Source organism: Megalobrama amblycephala, linkage group LG7 (genome assembly GCF_018812025.1).
Source record: "Megalobrama amblycephala isolate DHTTF-2021 linkage group LG7, ASM1881202v1, whole genome shotgun sequence".
NCBI classification, from domain to species: Eukaryota; Metazoa; Chordata; class Actinopteri; order Cypriniformes; family Xenocyprididae; genus Megalobrama; species Megalobrama amblycephala.
Window position 1 is genome coordinate 32,281,433 of NC_063050.1, and position 14,752 is coordinate 32,296,184.

The 14,752-nt window shown below is 42.6% G+C and overlaps 1 protein-coding gene across 4 annotated transcripts; it reads right to left on the bottom strand.

Moving 5' to 3' along the window:
* Positions 1-3,023: 3,023 nt before the first annotated feature.
* LOC125272336 lies at positions 3,024-9,438 on the bottom strand. Of its 4 annotated transcripts, XM_048197098.1 has the most exons (13): positions 8,838-9,433; positions 6,739-7,155; positions 6,538-6,645; positions 6,270-6,446; positions 5,978-6,085; positions 5,704-5,886; positions 5,244-5,501; positions 4,785-5,042; positions 4,493-4,600; positions 4,219-4,401; positions 3,762-4,019; positions 3,379-3,562; positions 3,024-3,273 (listed from the first exon to the last, which is right to left on the bottom strand). In XM_048197098.1, exons 2-12 carry the CDS (start codon positions 7,093-7,095, stop codon positions 3,509-3,511), a joined length of 2,052 nt encoding a protein of 683 aa, XP_048053055.1. In that variant the 5' UTR covers positions 7,096-7,155; positions 8,838-9,433; the 3' UTR covers positions 3,024-3,273; positions 3,379-3,508. The 4 variants fall into 4 exon arrangements, with proteins under 4 accessions (XP_048053055.1, XP_048053057.1, XP_048053058.1 ...); XM_048197100.1 differs by lacking the exon at positions 5,244-5,501 and having other exon boundaries at positions 8,838-9,438; XM_048197101.1 differs by lacking the exon at positions 4,785-5,042 and having other exon boundaries at positions 8,838-9,438.
* Positions 9,439-14,752: the final 5,314 nt, after the last annotated feature.

The following is a 14,752-nucleotide window of genomic DNA, read 5'->3' on the forward strand; positions in this document are numbered from 1 at the left end:
GTCTATGATTGGATCATTATTGCAGTGATTATGTTTCTAGCATTTTATATGTATGGCAACAGTTCTTTTAACCCTAATTGATGAAGTGTGTAGCTTTTCATTTCTTAAACAATGTAGGAAGACACATCATGGCCATATTCCAGGATGACAATGTCAAGATTCATCAGGCTCAAATTGTGAAAGAATGGTTAGGAAGGAGCGTGAAGAATCATTTTCACACATAAATTGGCACCTCTGAATCCAGACCTTAAATTCATTGATGTCTTTGGGATGTGCTGGAGGAGACTTTACAGAGTGCTCACCTCTTAAATTGTCAATACTTAAGTCAAACTTGACCAAAAATTGATGCATTGTCTAATTCCCATTATGATGGTCTTCGCCCTTTTCTGGATCTCAGTGTTGAACAAACATTTGAGGAAACATGATTTCAGAATGTTAACCCACTGTGTTCTCTCTCATTCAGTAACAGAACGATTGGTTCACATTGGTCGCTCTGAAAGATGCTTTTTTCCACATAAGCATTTATCCACCACACAGAACATCGAAAGAGTGTTGCAAGACACCTGCCGTACGTGTGCCCACCCATGGCTCAAAGTGCTGCTGTATGCTTTTCCTCCCCTATGCCTGATAATTCCCACACTGGCCAGGGTGAGAGAGAAGGGCCTGTCTATCATTCAGATAATACCCAGGTGGCCCAAAGCACCATGGCTGGCAGAGATAATCCCTCTGTTTCTGTTATATGCCCAGCCGTGGCTCCTCTCCCTCCACACAGGTCTATTATCTCAAGTGAACGGGAAGATTTATCACCCACACCCGGACAGGGTGGCTCTCTGGGCCTGGCCCGTGAGAAGACAAACTTAAACACGTTAGGGTGTCCCCTGCGTGTGGTTGCTACTATACAGAATGCCAGTGCCGTTTCTACACGGCCTTTATATGGTTGTAAGTGGCAAGTGTTTGAAGGGTGGTGTGATGGGCGTGGTCTCACATCATATCAGTGCTCAGTTCCTGATATTTTGTGTTTCTTACAAAACCTGATGGATAAAGGCAGGTCTTTTTCCACTATTAAGGTCTACCTGGCGGCTATTACTGCCTGTCATGTGGGCTTTGAGAGCTCAACAGTCAGGCAGCATCCTCTAATCCACAGATTTATAAAGGCTGCCTGTTGTTCTTTGCCAAGTTCTTCCTGAATGGGACCTCTCCATGGTGCCCCTTTTGAGCCCCTGGGAAGTATTTCCCTAAAGCTGCTGTCCTTCAAGGCAGCTTTGCTTTTGGCCTTGGCTTCAGCTAAATGTGTCAGTGAGCTACATGCATTCTCTGTTAATTTCTAGTGCACTAAATTCTCTCTTAGTAGAGTTAAGATTTTTCTTTAGCATAACCTGGCGGAGGTGTTGGAGCAGTCCGCTTTTCACCCTCCACCTTTTTCCTCCGTGGAGGATGAAAGGCTGAATGCTCTGTGTCCTGTCTGTGCATTACAGACCAGTGCTTTCCGGGCGAGCGATCTGCTCTTTATTTCATGGTCGCCCCCTCACAAGGGGAGTCCCATATCTAAGCAATGTGTCTCACATTGGCTTGTGAAAGCTATAGCTGTGGCATATGAATCGATGGGAGCGCAGCCCCCAGGAAACATCAGAGCTCATTCCACAAGGGGCTTAGCCGCCTCTTGGGCCTTGTTCAGGGGTGTGTCATTGCGGGACATCTGCTCTGCTGCCAGCTGGGCGTCTCCTTATATGTTTGTGCGTTACTACTGGGTGTCAACAGAACCTCGGTAGCACATTCTGTTTTAGGGGTGGGGTCTTCATAGCCCTGCCTCTTTTTTCTTCCTTTCTCCCTTCCTATTTACACATTGTAATAAAGGAACAAGTGGTGAATGGGCCGGCAGGCCGCGCACATTCATGTCACCTAGTATGCACTTTCAGGGTGTGTATGTATGTGTTGCTGGATTTATTTACATGTGTGGGCCTCATACATGTTTCATGTTCTGCCTGTGCACAGCAGTCATGTGTGTGCATTAGGGTTGCCAGGTGCATGATAATAAGACATATCAGGCACCACCCCTTTGGGGTGACCATCCTTCTCTGGCTTACAGAACCTTACTGTGAGTGTACTGGGCAATCGGGGAGCTGTCCATCTCCCATAGGTGGATCTCAAACATGAGATGATAAAAGAGAACAATAGGTTACTGTCGTAACCCTGGTTCTCTAAATCATAGAGTGGAGAGATCCTCCAGCTTTTCCCCGCTTGCCACACAAGAAGCAAATATACTTACTGGAGAATAGAGGCGTGTGCAGTCCATATATGCTCTCAGGTAAGGGGATGGGGCCTTACCTGGCATTGGCTGCGTGCTTCTGTCTGTCTAGCCAGACTTGGTGCAATTGGATGCTTCTGCAGAGGTCAGGTACGGATGCCCTTCCCATAGGTGGATCTCTCCACTCGATGTTTCAGAGAACCGGGGTAGGACAGTAACCTATCGTTAGTCAAGGGCTGCATGATATTTCAACATTAAACAGAAGTTGCGATATTGCTTAGTGTGATTTTCGAATTGTAAAATCTGCGATATAATTATATAAATATATGCGTTGCGTGCTTCAAAGTGAATTGTGACTTGTAATAACAGTGTTTTCAGGGTCTCAGGAACACGATTTTTACCGTGGAACCCCCCGTGGAAAGTCTTGGGGTTTGTATCAAATAAAAAATAAAAGAGCACAATGGTCAGTAAGATTATTTTCACATTACTTTAGATTTAAACCTGTGATAAAAATAAAAACAAAAATAAAATAATGAAACCTTGATCTCATGATGTTTGGGATGTAAGAAAATGTATACTGAAATCATTTGTATTATAAAAATTATAAATTGTGGACAATACAAATTATAAATGTTATTACAATGCTATCCTTTGGCTTAGCGTGTGAATTTATCAAATTTAATCAGCCCAGTGACAGCAAATAAAAGTTATCAGTTTATATAACACCAGTGTTCATTAATGTGTACTGTCATTGACAAATACATGTTTTTTTATTTTTTATTTATTGATTAAACAAACATTCACATAAATATTAAATAAACATAAATTTGTGTAATTTCAAATATTTAATATTTATATTATTTAATATTTTAATATAAATATTAAATATTTGAAATTACACAAAACTTTGTGAACATGCTACATAAATAGTCCATTTGATCTAAGCTGCCTTGCTCTGACTGTTGGTCAGCGCTGATTGCCATGCGCTGCTTTTTTTGTGGGGGTGACTGGTCCACACCTGCATTGTCCTGTTGAAGGAACAGACATAATCATGCAACGCTGACTAAATCTAATGAGTGATCCTTAAATCCATTTTTAAATCTAAGTAAAACTGAGAGATAGGAGGGTCTAACCAATGCTCTTTTCCGGCTCAGCTGGGACCCACGCCAAAGGCTGCTCTGAATTTTCTGTCTCCTCTGAGGAGCTTGATGGTTGTGGCTCTCCAGATTATAATTCAGCTGCTGCGTTTTTTCATTTGGGTTGTTAGTTTCCTACACATGGTTTTTGTGGAGGTGCCTGACATAGACCTACATTGTCCTGTTGAAGGAACAGACAAAATGATGTAATGCTGACCAAATTTAATGAGTGATCCTTAAAGTAAATTTAAAGACAAATTGTTTCTACCATTTTAATATGAAGGGGCTGAACTGAAAAGGATATGATTGTCATCCCAGATTAAATTATGACAGTGTTTCTTTTTTTAAATCTAAGTAAAACAGAGATAGGAGGGTCTAACCGATGTTTTTTTGCGGCTCAACTGGGACCCACGCCGAAGGCTGCTCCGAATTTCCGGTCTCCTCCGAGAAGCTTGATTGTTGTGGCTCTCCAGATTAAAGTTCTGTTGCTGCGTCTTTTCATTTAGGTTGTTAGTTTCTACATATAGCACCTTTGGAGCAGCCACGGGTGTCCCATGTGGGGACCCATCAGGCACAGGTGCTACCTGTGGGGTCCCCGAATGCACCGGCACACCTTTTGGGTCCACACCTACATTGTCCTGTTGAAGGAACAGACAAAATTATGTAATGCTGACCAAATTTAATGAGTGATCCTTAAAGTAAATTTAAAGACGAATTGCTTCTACCATTTTAATATGAAGGGGCTGAACTGAAAAGGATATGATTGTCATCCCAGATTAAATTATGACAGTGTTTCTTTTTTTAAATCTAAGTAAAACTGAGATAGGAGGGTCTAACCAATGTTTTTTTGCGGCTCAACTGGGACCCACGCCGAAGGCTGCTCCGAATTTCCGGTCTCCTCCGAGAAGCTTGATGGTTCTGGCTCTCCAGATTAAAGTTCTGCTGCTGCGCCTTTTCATTTAGGTTGTCAGTTTCCACATAAAGTTTTTGTGGAGGTACCTGACACAGACCTACATTGTCCTGTTGAGGGAACAGATATAGTATTGTAATGCTGCACGTTAAATGAGTGCTTCACTTCTTAGAATGCTCTATGTGGGTTGTCTGTAAGCACCTTTGGAGCAGCCATGGGTGTCCCATGTGGGGACCCATCAGGCACAGGTGCTACCTGTGGGGTCCCCGAATGCACCGGCACACCTTTTGGGTCCACACCTGCATTGTCCTGTTGAAGGAACAGATAAAATTATGTAATGCTGACCAAATTTAATGAGTGATCCTTAAAGAAAATTTAAAGACAAATTGCTTTTATCATTTTAATATGAAGGGGCTGAACTGAAAAGGATATGATTGTCATCCCAGATTAAATTATGAAATCTAAGTAAAACTGAGAGATAGGAGGGTCTAACCGATGTTTTTTTGCGGCTCAGCTGGGACCCACGCCGAAGGCTGCTCCGAATTTCCGGTCTCCTCCGAGAAGCTTGATTATTGTGGCTCTCCAGATTAAAGTTCTGCTGCTGCGTCTTTTCATTTAGGTCGTTAGTTTCTACATATAGCACCTTTGGAGCAGCCACGGGTGTCCCATGTGGGGACCGATCAGGCACGGGTGCTACCTGTGGGGTCCCCAAATGCACCGGCACACCTTTTGGGTCCACACCTGCATTGTCCTGTTGAAGGAACAGACATAATCATGTAATACTGACCAAATTTAATGAGTGATCCTTAAAGTAAATTTAAAGACAAATTGTTTCTACCATTTTAATATGAAGGGGCTGAACTGAAAAGGATATGATTGTCATCCCAGATTAAATTATGACAGTGTTTCTTTTTTTAAATCTAAGTAAAACTGAGAGATAGGAGGGTCTAACCGATGTTTTTTTGCGGCTCAACTGGGACCCACGCCGAAGGCTGCTCCGAATTTCCGGTCTCCTCCGAGAAGCTTGATTATTGTGGCTCTCCAGATTCAAGTTCTGCTGCTGCGTCTTTTCATTTAGGTTGTTAGTTTCTACATATAGCATCTTTGGAGCAGCCACGGGTGTCCCATGTGGGGACCCATCAGGCACAGGTGCTACCTGTGGGGTCCCCGAATGCACCGGCACACCTTTTGGGTCCACACCTACATTGTCCTGTTGAAGGAACAGACAAAATTATGTAATGCTGACCAAAATTAAATGAGTGATCCTTAAAGTAAATTTAAAGACAAATTGCTTCTATCATTTCAATATGAAGGGGCTGAACTGAAAAGGATATGATTGTCATCCCAGATTAAATTATGACAGTGTTTCTTTTTTTAAATCTAAGTAAAACTGAGAGATAGGAGGGTCTAACCGATGTTTTTTTGCGGCTCAACTGGGACCCACGCCGAAGGCTGCTCCGAATTTCCGGTCTCCTCCGAGAAGCTTGATGGTTGTGGCTCTCCAGATTAAATTTCTGCTGCTGCGTCTTTTCATTTAGGTTGTCAGTTTCCACATAAAGTTTTTGTGGAGGTGCCTGACACAGACCTACATTGTCCTGTTGAGGGAACAGATATAGTATTGTAATGCTGCACGTTAAATGAGTGCTTTACTTCTTAGAATGCTCTATGTGGGTTGTCTGTAAGCACCTTTGGAGCAGCCACGGGTGTCCCATGTGGGGACCCATCAGGCACAGGTGCTTCCTGTGGGTTGCCAGAATGCACCGGCACACCTTTTGGGTCCACACCTGCATTGTCCTGTTGAAAGAACAGACATAATCATGTAATGCTGACCAAATTTAATGAGTGATCTTTAAAGTAAATTTCAGGACAAATTGCTTCTACCATTTTAATATGAAGGGGCTGAACTGAAAAGGATATGATTGTCATCCCAGATTAAATTATGAAATCTAAGTAAAACTGAGAGATAGGAGGGTCTAACCGATGTCTTTTTGCGGCTCAGCTGGGACCCACGCCGAAGGCTGCTCCGAATTTCCGGTCTCCTCCGAGAAGCTTGATGGCTCTCCAGATTAAATTTCTGCTGCTGCGCCTTTTCATTTAGGTTGTCAGTTTCCACATGTAGTTTTTGTGGAGGTGCCTGACACAGACCTACATTGTCCTGTTGAGGGAACAGATATAGTATTGTAATGCTGCACGTTAAATGAGTGCTTCACTTCTTAGAATGCTCTATGTGGGTTGTCTGTAAGCACCTTTGGAGCAGCCACAGGTGTCCCATGTGGGGACCCATGAAGCACAGGTGCTCGCTGTGGTGTCCCAGAATGCACCGGCACACCTTTTGGGTCCACACCTGCATTGCCCTGTTGATGGAACAGATATAGTATTGTAATGCTGCACATGTTAAATGAGTGCTTTGCTTCTTAGAATGCTCTATGAGGGTAGTCTGCAAGCACCTTTGGAGCAGCCACAGGTGTCCCATGTGGGGACCAATCAGGCACAGATGCTCCCTGTTTGGACCTGGCAGGGACAGGTCCTCCCAGAGCAATCTTCTGCCTTGACTGCTTTGTGTTCTTCTGTGTTGCATCTGAGAAGCCAGAGTGCTGGGACCTTCTCTGGGCCTTCTCAGATGCATCACTGAAGACCACGGATGTGGGGCATGAAGTGTCTTGTGCCTCCACTAAATCCCCCCACATGCCCCCATACTCGGGCTCCTCAGCTATAGGGAATGAAATTTCCACCATCGCCCACCACTTTCCAGCAGCAAGGGCCATGGTGAGCTCATCAGAATAAATACTGGCCATGGTTGACATACTCCAATATATGTTTTGATGTGATGGTGAAATGACTATATGCAATCTGTAACTGTGAAACTAGGAAATAAAGAGAAAGGGAAGAAATAAGATGAGTAAACATACAGTATAAGAACTTGTTGTTTAAAGCCAAAAGTATACTTATGTCATCTACGTTCTGCAATTTTCATCATCAGAAGGTGTTTGCACTGACAGTGTGTGTACAACTGCGCATACTAGAGATGCACCAATTGCAATTTTCTTGGCCGATTCCGATTTCCGATTTTTTGTTAGTGTGATCTGCCGATACCGATTTTTGCTGATTCAGATTTTCTTTCTAAGAACTATAATTGACAACATATACAAACAAAAATCTACTTTTCTTCAACGCAATGTTTTATTTTCATTAAAAAAAAAAAAAAAAACACAAGTAAAAAGTCAGTAATAAAATATAAACAGCTAAAATAAATGCAATAGAATAAAGAGAGCTATTAAGTTTTTCAGGTTAACTGGGTTTTTATTCAGGTAAGAAATACTACAGACATTAAAGTAATCAAATGTAAAATAACACATTCAGTGTTACTTTACATTGGTTACCTTTATTGTAAATATTAATACAGATCAATTCTTACCATTAAAATTATAAAACGTATTTGTCTTTTGTTCTTTGATTAACATGACAGCAGCAGGAATATTGGACTGCTGTCCCTTTAAGAGTTTATGAACGGTGTTCAACGGACCCAAATATTGTTACACACAACATGGGTTCACTTTCTTAGCTATTTTACGATTCAAAACTGACAGTGTTTATCTGAATACTCGCCAAGATTGCCTGTGCCGCTGGTTTTGAAATACGTTTGTATGTATTTGACAGTTTAAGCGCAGTAAGCCACTTATTTTGGTACTTGTGACTCTGTTTGAGACTGAGCGTGGCTTGTTCGCTTCACTATATAGATCAGTGGTGCGCGCGATTTTGGTGTGAGCGCGAAACCTGCGGGAATGACTAAAATTATGCGCAATACAAGCACTATTTAACCGGAGCGAATGAGACGAGTGAGAGAGAGGAGGCGCCCGCGCGGGTGTGTGTCACTTCACCGTGACAGAGAAGAGAGCGAGAACGCGCAGCTGACTTTATTGCCTGTGCCGCTGATAACAAAACGGATCGGCTCGGAATCGGTAAGGAGTGCATCTCTAGCGCATACACTAGGTGAATGTTAAGACACAAGAATATTGACACGATTCAGTGCTGCCCTTTGACATCTGGTTGAGTATAATTAAGCAATTGTAGTGTGCATATGTCAAACTCATCCATCCGTTAATAGCTGTGCAAACACGGCTACGCACGTGATTAGGAAAGAGCAGAACGTGGAAAACAAAGTATAAAAAGTACAGGCCTATGGTGTATGCCCAGTGGTGGTCTATCAGAAAAGTGAAGGGAGGCTGAGAGCAAAAGTATATACAATTTTTCTATTATGCCCAAAAATAAACTACACAAATCAGCTTAAGGTCAATCAGCTTTCACTATCACTTCAGTGTGTCATCAGATCTGCAATCGGTTGGTCAATGAAACATAAATGATCACGTTATCAATTTTTCTTTTGATCATTATTGATTTAGATATCAGCCTCCCATTTCCACACAAACCACCACTGCATGCCTATTTATTTATCTAAATGTACAGTAAATACAAATAACATTCTACTATTTCAGCAGAAAGATTAAAATTCAGATCCCCAATCCCTATGTAAAGAGCATATACTCACAACACTCGCCGACTCGCTACAAAAGGAATGTTGCCTCTGCACTCGAGCTTATACTCATCGAACGTTCTGATCGAACTCATGGAATGCGGCGATCACAGTGATATCACAGTGGGACACAAGAAGAGTTTGAGTGAATGGAGACCTAAGCCGTTTGGTTGGATTAACATTGAACATGCAATACGAATACAAAGAGTGACTAAGCATGTTTACGTAATGAACGCAACACACAGACTATTTAAGACTGGCTATGACTTGGTGACAAATGCAAGACACTCTTCTCTGCTCCTCAAACACATCAACATGATATAGTGTTTATTGAGTAAAGAAAGTGCTGTACTTATTCAAACAAACAATTGTTTACTTACCCTAATATTATAAACAAGCAGAGATCTCTCTTCAAACGGCGTGTAGCACTTCTTTTACGATAGAGGCCTGTGGAGTTGTGAGGTTTGACTGACAGTTTGAAGAGCCAATGGAGTTACAAGGTTTAGCCACAAGCTCTTTTTAAAACTTTTCACTGGTTTAAATAAATATTTCAAAACCCACAGAGAGACGTAAAGATGACCATTAAGATTTATGAAAAGAAAATAAATAAGAAATTACGAAATTCAGCAACCAGACGGAAAAAAATGTATTTATCTGGCCAAAATATATTTGAAATATAAGGTAAATATATGTGGTAAACAGTGAAGTTCGATTAAATATATTTTTGAAACTGAAAATATATTTTGTTTAAATCTTCAATATACTTAAAATATATTTAAAAAATGTATTCCAGGGGCAAGAAAATACATTTAAAAATATTTTTCAGGGCACAAAAAAATACATTTCCAATCTTACAGTCGACAATGGTGGAAGAAAGCCTTGCGATCAAAACTATGTTCAAATGTTAGAAGAACTTTAAACACTTACAGAAAAAAACATGAATTTCACCATATTTTTCACATTGACCACTTTTGTTCACATATGATCTTCCCAGTGGTGTAGTCTACGTGATACGCAGGTAGGGGTGTTCGATTCCAGGTTTTTGGGAGTCGACCGACTCGCACTTTTGGAGTCCTCGACTCCATTTACTGTACACCAAAACGGTCATAAATAAGCCAAGATGGCAGTCCTTACACACTTGCAGAGGTGGGTAGAGTATCCAAAAACTGTACTCAAGTAAAAGTACAAGTACTTATAGAAATATTTACTCAAAGTAAAAGTGAAAGTAATAATCCTAATAGTTACTTGAGTAAGAGTAAAAAAGTATCCAATGAAAATTTCAATTATTATCATAATTAGATAACTTTGCAACAAATACAGAAGAGACACGCATTATTTCTGGCATCTGTAGCCCAAATATCATTGCATGTCTTTAACTCTGTATAATAATAACGTAGGCTATAGCTACATTTGAAAGAAGAGAGAAAACTCGCTGTGCTCGCGCTCATAACGTCTGAACATCTGAACACAAACAATAATCAAATGCACACTGACGGATCTTCTTCGTCTGTTCTCCAAAATGTAATCAAATGTATATTTCTGCAGGCGTGTGTAAACTCGTTAACTGTGTCAACGCAAAGGCGTTAATTTTCAAGAACAGGTGGCCGGCGCCGCCACTGCGCAACCGCGGGTGTTCATTTCACAATCTCTGAATCTCTTATTTAATGTATAAATTAAGATATATGTCCATAAAAACGGTAAAGAAATGCTACATACTGTTATCGTGGCGTAATAATCTACTTGGTTGTAAAATGTCGGCTATTGGCTGTATGAATTTAAATCAAATGAAATCGATACCTGTGTGGAGTTCTTCACAGACAGCATACGCAGTTCAACTAATAAAGATATTCGTCGCTGGCAAACAATTGATGCATTTGCAGATTTGCTTTTGATTGACTGTAGGTCCACTGCCACTTCATCCAATGCTCCGAGTGGGAAACCGCTTCAGACGATTCAGTGCGTGCAGGAACTGAATAAATCATTCAAACTGATTCACGAACCAATTTAGTCAGTTTTGCCAACTTGTGTGATCAAGTATTTGAACAGAATCGATTCAAAAGAGTGATTCATTTGTGAATGGGGCTCCGTAACAGGAGCGTTCTTCCGGACCATACCCCTCCCAGTCTACCAGATACTGGAGTGTGCGACCATGGCGTCTGGAGTCCAGCAGTTCGCTGACCTGATAGATCTCCTCGCCTTCGACCAAGATGGGCGGGGGGCCCTGATCACCAGACCTCTCCTCCCCCTCCTCGTGGGGGCTATCGGCAGGATTTGAGTAGTGAAACATGGAATGTGGGAGAAATACGATAATGATTAGGCAGTGCTAGGCGAAATTAAACTGGTGTGATTTGTCGTGTGATTTGGAATGGACCAACGTACCTTGTGGCTTAACTTTTTGCATGGGAGGCGGAGGCGCAGATCTCTGGTAGAGAGCCATGCCCACTGACCAGGCTGATAGACAGGACCGGGGTGACGTCGGCGATCTGCTTGTTCCCTTTAGCGGCGAACCGCGTGTTGTAAGTGTATGTGCGCTCTGTCCCAAGTGGCTTCACTACGGTTCAACCAGTCATTGATTGCAGGTACGTTAGTGGGTTCACCGGACCAGGGAAACAGGGGTGGCTGAAATCCCAGGACACACTGGAAAGGGGTTAATCCGGTTTCTGGTTTGCGTAAGGAGTTCTGAGCGTATTCTGCCCATCGGGACCAGTCATCTTGGTTGTTGTTGCAGTATGATCGGAGGAAGCGGGTGAGTTCTTGATTCAATCGTTCGGTTTGCCCATTAGATTGTGGATGGTAGCTGGATGTGAGACTGACATTGATATTTAAGGCTTGACAGAAGGCGGCCCAAAGGCGAGAGGTAAATTGGGAACCACGGTCAGATACTATGTCCTCGGGTAACCCATAGATGCGGAAGACCCATTGGCACAGGTGTTCGGCGGTTTGCAAAGCGGTAGGTAGTTTGGGTAAGGGGATCAGACGGCAAGCCTTGGAGAAGCGATCCACCACGGTGAGTATGGTAGTGTTGCCGTCAGACACAGGGAGGTCGGTGATGAAGTCGACAGCGATGTGTGACCATGGACGCTGATGAAGTGGCAGAGGATGCAGTAAACCAGCGGGGAGTTGATGAGATGGCTTGTTTACATTACAGACTGGGCAGGCGTTGACAAACTGTATAGAGTCCTTAGATAAAAAGGGCCACCAGAAGCGATTCTGTACGACCTGGATGGTTGCAGTGATGCCTGGATGACCGGATGCTGGTGAGTTGTGGACCATCTCCAGTATACGGTTGCGCAGCTCCAACGACACGAAGGTTTTCCCCGAGGGGGCAGTCAGGTGGAACCTCGACCTCAGCATTGGCTTGCTCCAGCTCCGTCATGATGTCCCACTGTACGGGTGCAACTACAAGAGAAGCAGGTAATATGGTCTCTGGGTTTTGGCTTTCCTGCTCACCTTCAAACTGACAAGATAATGTGTCTGCCTTGACATTCTTAGAACCGGGTTGGTAGGTTACAGTGAAGTTGAAACGTGAGCATTCCCTGCAGGGCCTTTACCAGTTCCTCCGTGAGAGTAGTGAGGCGATTGAGCTGGTGCTGGTGGGCGGCGAGTTGACTGGCCTGGGCAGACAGCGTAGCACACAGGTGGGAAAAAGCAGCTGGATCTTGTGTTGGCGAAGTCTTCTGTAATGAATCATCACTCAGGCTGAGATCCATTTGCATGCTTTTAATAATAATAAAGGATGGTCGTACAGGCAAGGTCAAACAGGAGCAAACAGGAATGGCAGGGACAGGCAGAATCATGGTCAAGGTAACAGGCAGACTTTTATAGTCCGGGTGATGGGTAACAGCTGGAACCGTAATCAGTTAAAGGCACGGGCTTATGGGTAATGTAGTGTGTGTGTGTCAGTATTCGGGGGAAGGCTCCCTCCGATGACCAGAGGAGGGAACCACGGAGTTCGTCTCTGTGACAAGGATTCTATGGGTGCTTCTCAATTCTTATTTGTGCATCCTCGTTTCCTTTCCTCGCTTCCTTTCCTCGCGTCTTAGCTCCACCCCTTCAGGATGCGAGGGAAGGACGCAAGGAAAAGATGCGAGGATGGAAGAATTGAATCAAGTGAAATGATATATCCTCGCTCTCTTTAGCGTCACTTCAAAGCGTCATCAGTTGCACTCGAGGGATCTACCAACATGTTGTTAAAGTTTGGTTATTTAAAAAATTCTAATAAATATTAATAAAGCAAGATGCCCCGTTGAAATATATGAGGTATAAAGTTTATTTAAACTGTAAAAGTAAAGCATACATTTAAATTATTGTGACAGATATGAAGGTGGAGGAGAATTTATGCCTGCGTCAGGTTTCTCGACGAGAAAGACTTCCGCAAAGGATGCACCGGTGTATCCTCGCTCATGACTCCTCAGAAAGCCTCCTCACTCCTCGATCCTCGCCTCCTCGCGGTGCAATTAGAGAATTGATATGTCCTTCAAGATGGCTGAGCTCGATCATTTTCCGGGTCATAGGATGGAGGACGGAGGAGCGAGGAGACAAGGAGGGATATTGAGAAGCACCCTATGGTCCAGTTAGGATTTTCACACCATAATGGCAGCCGCGCTACCGGAGCGCCTTCTAGTGGCTGTTGCCCAAAAAGTATCAAAGTGTCGCCTCTTGGGTTCTATACACTTTGGTGGCAATGGAACATTCTGTGTGTTTATATCGTGTGTTTTTTACTTGAGTTTCTGTTTTTTTTGTTGTGGGCACAGACAAGCACCAAAATGATTAAAGTCCGCGTGAACCGGAAGTTGCAAACGACTTTTCTCCAGTGCTGTGACGTATTTCCAAGTGAAACGGAATATTGAATAAAGTACCCCAGGGATGACGTGTTTTTGTAGGCCAACCCGGAAGTCTTCCTCAAACTTTATTTAGAAAACAACTTTATTTATAAACATGCTCGCTGATTATGATCTGTGCTGTTATGAATACTTATCCACTTTTTCATGAGAAATGCTGTCCAAATGTCCCGTTTTTAATGATGACGTCTAAAGTCCCCGCCAAAGGAAGTAGTCCCTTTTAGCAATTTGTTAGCAACCGCCAATTTTAAGACACAGTAAAAGTTTAAAAAATCACAAGTGGGTTATAACTGGTGTGTTTTATGTCATAGATCAAAACGTGAAAGTATTTAGAGGCTTTGTTAACCACAGACCTTATTTCAGGCGATTTAGCAAAAACCCATTCAAAAAACCCATAGACTTTACGGCGTTGGAACCGTAAGTCCTAAAATGCTAACTCGCTTCCGGGTTTTGCCTACAAAAATGCGTCATCCCTGAGGCACTCTATAGAGGGCAGAGTTTTACTTTAGCGCTCCTCCTCTCCTCCTCTCTTTCAGATTTTGATTATATATTACGAAGCCAAACAATTTTTTTGTGTGGATTGACTTGCACGGATGAATTGTTCACCAAAACTAGCAATTTGAGCTAACAAAATAAATAAGGTCAATTTTGAGTTCATGTGTACTTTAATAAGACAAATAATTAAATAAGACAAAGTTAATCATTTATTTTTATTGCCATTTCGTTGAAAAAAATTGTTACACAGCTCTCTGGAATAGGCTACTTGATTGATAGGTCACAGTATTTAGCAGTCCAATACATTGCAATGACCGTAATTATGAGATTCCGACCGTAAAAAGCGTCCTGTTTTCATAATTACAACTTGTAAACTTGGAGAATCACGCAGTGTTGCCAAGTCCGCGGTTTTCTCACAGAACTGGGCTACTTTTACACTGTTGCCTCGGGTTGTTGTTCATGTCTGAATTGAATCGACCCAAAATGCAATTGGGCTAGTTTTGAGCAGAGCCATAGAGAGAGTTGCGAAAACGGAAGTTCAAAATGCTTGATAGTCACGTGATTCGCATAGACTTCAGATAGTTCCAGGAAGTG